Source organism: Tupaia chinensis, unplaced genomic scaffold, assembly GCF_000334495.1.
Source record: "Tupaia chinensis unplaced genomic scaffold, TupChi_1.0 Scaffold144171_1, whole genome shotgun sequence".
NCBI lineage: Eukaryota > Metazoa > Chordata > Mammalia > Scandentia > Tupaiidae > Tupaia > Tupaia belangeri.
Window position 1 is genome coordinate 523711 of NW_006204027.1, and position 5484 is coordinate 529194.

Here is a 5484-nt window from a genome sequence, read left to right on the forward strand (position 1 = left end):
TTTTGGAGAGGTTTTTGCTATAGGGCGCGTGCACTCGCCAGAAAGACAGAGAGAGACAGGGAGACAGAAATCATTCCCCAGGGGGGATGGCCACGCCACAATCCCTTCTCCTCCATTGTCCTCTCGGGATCTTGGGCATCTACACATATGCACCCGGCTTGAGTTTAGGCCACTGGGTCCAGGACTCGAACCACGGTCGACTATGTGAGAGTCAAGCAACATAGCCATTACACTAACTGCTGGTCCTGAAGATTGCTCCTTTTGTCTGTAGGGATTTCATTCCTTAAACTATTAAAACTATTTGATGATGACACATAGAGCAGACTAGTAAGCCATCATATTTTTCTTGGGCAAAGCACAGTTTTAAGAACATAATAGTTTATCAGATAAAACAGAGGACACTGATACACATTTTTTCTTAGTGTTACTGAAACTCAGTGAACTTCGTTAAGTTTTCCATCCAGTTATTTTCTTTTTTTATTTATTTGGTTTTTGCCATAGGATGCTTGCGCTCTCTAGAGAGAGAAGGAGACAGAGAGAGGGAAAGTGAGAAATTATCCCCCAGGGGGATGGCCACACTGCAGTCCCTTCTCCATTCCCCTCAGGATTTTGGGCACATACGCACACACTGGGCATGAGTTTTAAGCCTCTAGTCTACCATGTGGGGAGTTCAGTGCCTTAACCACCACGCCACCTGTCGTCCCCCAACTTCCAGCTATTTCCGCTATCTTATTTTTTTTGTTTTATGTCTACAGGCATAGCCAAAGTCTTCCTCCATTTTACATTTCAATAAAAAGCTTATCTATCGGGACCAGCAGGTGGCATGGTGGTTAAGGGTGTTGGACTCCCACATGGCCAACTGCAGTTAGAGTCCTGGACCTGGCGGCTTCCTTTCTCACTTTCTCTCTCTCTCTCTCTCTCTCTCTCTCTCTCTCTCTTACTCTCTCTTCCCCCCTGGCCAAATTAAAATAAATAAATAAAGTTCAATAAGATAATTTTTTTTAAAAAAGCTCATCTATGACTCTTAATTCTTTTAAGAATAAGAAAGCTCTGTAGCATTTAATATCTTGATTGTAATCCATTTTTCTTTTTATTCTTTAAATTTACATATTTTTGCTTTAACTATAGATAACTTAGAAGTTAGCTTTCACCTCTTTCAAAGAAATCTGTATGATATATAGATACCTCCGTGAGGTATAGTGTGGAAGTCAATTAATAGTTTTCTTTCTAACATCAAAGTAACCATTGCTTCTTCACTGAAATTTTTCTTAGTTGTTCAGTTATTTCTTACGGTTTGTCCATGAAGGACATTGGCTCAAGTTTACATTTGATTTAGGTCATCTTAAATCTGTTGTATCTTGTGTTATTTGAAATCTTGTAGGGTGTAGTAACTAATGACCGAACAAATCTACATATTGTTCTTAAATATATGTACTTGCCATTTTTCCATCTGGCTTTTTAGTTATCTGCAGTATCCTCTTTTTACACTTTTTGTATTGCATTACAAAGCTCATTTTTCTAAACAGCATGTGTGATTCTTACCTGTGTATCAAGCATTTAATCATGCATTCTAAAATTTAAATTTTGGATATTGAATCCACATGCTAATCTAGTGTTGCCACGTCTTAGAAATGGAAAAAACTAAAGATATAACCTTATTCTATAAAGATTCGTATAACTTGTTATAGTATTCTTTGTGTTATAGGCCTTTGAAAATTTGAATACTTGATAATGTTTTGTGGAACCTATTCTTATGTGGGTACATATCTTTTCTGAGGGGCCATATTACATAGAACTTGGCCTTTTATTTAGAATGTTGTTATTTTTAGCCTAAAGAGGAACAGAGACATCTCTTACATTGTGTAGTGTCGTTATCTTTGTCACTGGGGCATTCATTTTATGGACTCATGAAAGTTTTATCGGTTTCACTGTCTTGTCACAGAAATGTTGGACCCCCTTCCAAAAAGATAAAGAAAAGTGTTGATATTATTATAGCCTTTGTATTGTTCTTTAGGTAGAGGATGATCGATTACTGAGGTTGTCCCAAAAGAAGTTCTGTGCCAGTGGACCATATGTTGGTAAGCTAACGGCTGTAATGGGAACTGCTCAGTGAACTCTCATGATCCAACTGTTAGGAAAGAATCGGGCATTTTAAAAATAATTTTAGTAGAGTTAAAGAAAAGCAAGGAGATGATAATAGAATAAAAATGAAATTTAGGAAACCAAAAAAGGAGATTTACCAGCTATTTGTGGTAGTTAGTCACTTTCTTAGATTTTTGAAATTCCAGGTTCCCTCTGTGTTACTGGAGACTGGAGACTATAATGAACGAACAAGGTTAGGGATACTCATGAGGTGATATTTCTATCAATAACTCTAATCGCTAAAAGACATACAGTGCATGTTTTTATAGATGGCTATATGTGTGTGTGTGTGTGTGTGTGTGTATGTATGTATGTATATTTCTTTTGATTCTTGGTATAAGTAAAAAAAAAATGACTAAAGCCCAATGATTATTTAGATCTGGGGGAGGGGGTGATTTTTAGAAAGGGTCTCACTGTGTGATGATCCTCCCGCCTCTACTTCCTCCCAAGTAGCAGGGACCACAGGTGCATGCCACCATGTCCAACATTTTAGGGTGGGCCAGGCTTTTCCCGTGTGGCCTCAGCCTGCCGAGCAGCAGCATCCAGCTCTCATGACCTCAGCTGGGCCAATTATTTCGGTTTACTGTGTACCAGTCACGCACTAAGCACCATAACTGCTCTTATTTCCTTTTATAGCCTCGACATTTCTATTAGGTAGGTGGTAGTATTTCTGTTTTATAGATGAGGGAGCAGAGGCACAGTTAGGTTGATTAAATTGCTCAGGATCCCCTATCTAATAAGGTAGAACAGGAAATTAAACAAAGCAGACAGACTCCATGAGTTTATGTTTGTAACTACCACTTTTTCAAATATTGGGTTGTTTAAAAAGTCATGATGCATTTTTGTATAGAAAATATACGTCATGACTTTTCCGACAACTCAATACTTCTACATGTCATTAGACTCTTGTGCCTTTAAAATTTTACCCATAAATTAAAGATTGATCGAAAAAAGTCAAGAAGTAAAGTACAGAGAAAGTACCTTTCTCACTTCCTTTTTTTAAAAAAATTATTTTATTTAACTTTATCCATTTATTTATTTATTTTAATTTGACCAGAGAGGGACAGAATGAGATAGAGAGAGAGAGAAAGAGAAAGAGAGAAAGCAAGTCACCAGGTCCAGGACTTGGGCTACAGTTGGCCATGTGAGAGTCCAGCACCCTTAACCACCGCGCCACCTGCTGGCTCCCTCACTTCATTTAAAATAGTAGTTCTCAGGACCAGCAGATGGCATAATGTTTATGTCACTGGACTCCAACATAATCAACTATGGTTCGAGTCACAGACTTGGTGGCTTAAAACTCAAGCCAGGCATGTATGCCTGCATGCCCAAAATCCTGAGAGGGGAATGGAGGAGAAGGGGTTGATTTCTCACTTTCTGTTTCTCTGTCTCTCTCCTGTGAGTGCAGGTGCTCTGTAGCAAAAATCTCTCTTAAAAAAAAAAAATAGTAGCTCTCAACAGGGAGAGAGAGGTATATGTCAGAATCACTAATGCCTTGTCATATTTCACCTACCACATTGATATATGCTACTAGGGTTGAGAGATGACTTTATGGACCAGCAGTTAGCGTAATGGCTATGTCGCTGGACTCCCATGTAGTCGACCGCAGTTCGAGTCCTGGACCCGGTGGCTTAAAACTCACGCTGGGCACGTGTGCGTGCGTGCCCAAGATCCCGAGAGGAGAATGGAGGAGAAGGGATTGCGGCGTGACCATCCCCCCTGGGGGGTGATTTCTCGCTTTCTGTCTCTCTGTCTCTCTCTTTCTGGTAAGTGCACGTGCCCTATAGCAAAAACCTCCAAAAAAAAGATGACTTTATGCCGTTAACCTTCCTGTTCAGAATTTCTCTTTTAATAACTAAGTCTGATAAGACAGGTTACAGATTTACTATCCAAAAAAGTCCTTAAGTGTCACAGTCGCTATTTTATGCCTATAATTTTTCTGTCTATAATCTGTGTTGTAGTGCTGATAGGTGTTGCTCATGCTCTGTGGTTAATATAGGCAACATTAAAACTAGAAATATTCCAGTGTCAGGAGAAAATTTTAATTTGTGGTTTAGCCTGATGGCATATAGCTCTGTAATTTTCTAAAATAGTTCCATTACTGTACTGGGCAAGGACCTGCTTCTGCTTGGCATCATAGTGCATAGTCTGTGTTACTGTCTGATATCTAAGACAGTGTTTCTGCCTTCCAACAGCTTCAGCTTTCAGATATTTCTCCTCAGTAATGGAATGCAGCAGCTCTCAGGATGTGTCCTGTCTGTCACAGTTGTAAAAGTCAACCCTTCAGTGTTTTAGCAGTTGTATAAACTTATCAAGACTACACTTTAGAATTTGTTTTAGATGCTATGTGAGAGCTTTTACCCTCAAAATTTAACAGTAAATCGTTATCTTTCATTTTATCTGTAAAGGGTACATAACAATTAAGTTAAAACAATTGCATTTATGACTCTATCATTCTTTGTATTTTACACTATCATGATTTTATTAGTAAATTGTTTCTTCCTTTGCACTAATACTCAGTTTACCTGGAAGAGTTCAAAACCACTAAGAATGAGTTATTGGCTTAACAGATAGACTCAAGCCTGGTTAAGACAACACCAGCCCTCTCTATTTAACTTAGCTTTTATTTCTTCCCACAAAAAAGTTGTTTTTCAAGTTTTCTGTTTGTTCTTCTCTTGCTTAGGAGAAGACTGTCCGCAGTGGATGGTTCCTATCACAATCTCTACTAGCGAAGATCCCAACCAGGCCAAACTGAAAATTCTAATGGACAAGCCAGAGATGAACGTGGTTTTGAAAAATGTCAAACCAGACCAGTGGGTGAAGGTGAGTCCAGAAGTAGCCTTACCATTTTATCTTACCCAAACTGATTTCTCTCATGGTTTTATGTAGTTCATGGCTGACTCTAACTTCTACTTCAGTTTAGACTAAGACCTTTAAAGAAAAACATTTTTAAACTTTCCTTTGTGAAATTTAGGGCCAATTTTCAAATAGCATTACTGGGGCCAGGCAGCACAGCAATAACACTACTAGACCCACATAGGAGAAGTGCTGAGTTCACTTCCAGGGGCCTCCCTAGTATGCCAGACACAACATGATCCCAGCTGGCTGAGACTGGCAGTCTCACAGCATAAAGACCCTTTTTGGTCTTTAGACTGTCCTTTTCTTTCTTCCTCTCTCTCAGAGGAAATAAATAATTTTTTTAAGAAAGGAAGAATAGGGCCTGGCAGGTATCATGATGGTTAAGTCCATGCCAGACTCCCACATAACTTACCATACTTCAAATCCCGGACCTGGCGGCTTGCTTTCTCACTTTCTCTCTCTCTCTCCCTCTCTGGTCAAATT

General features: G+C 39.1%; 1 protein-coding gene across 1 annotated transcript in view; it reads left to right on the forward strand.

Annotated features, from left to right (window-relative positions):
• The window catches only part of NPEPPS (aminopeptidase puromycin sensitive), a gene marked incomplete at its 3' end in the record, with an annotated part of 97532 nt that overhangs the window by 72012 nt on the left and 20036 nt on the right, over window positions 1-5484 (forward strand). The window contains 2 exon segments of the mRNA XM_006166088.2: window positions 2015-2078; window positions 4826-4965. Coding sequence (XP_006166150.2) covers window positions 2015-2078; window positions 4826-4965 — 204 coding nt within the window.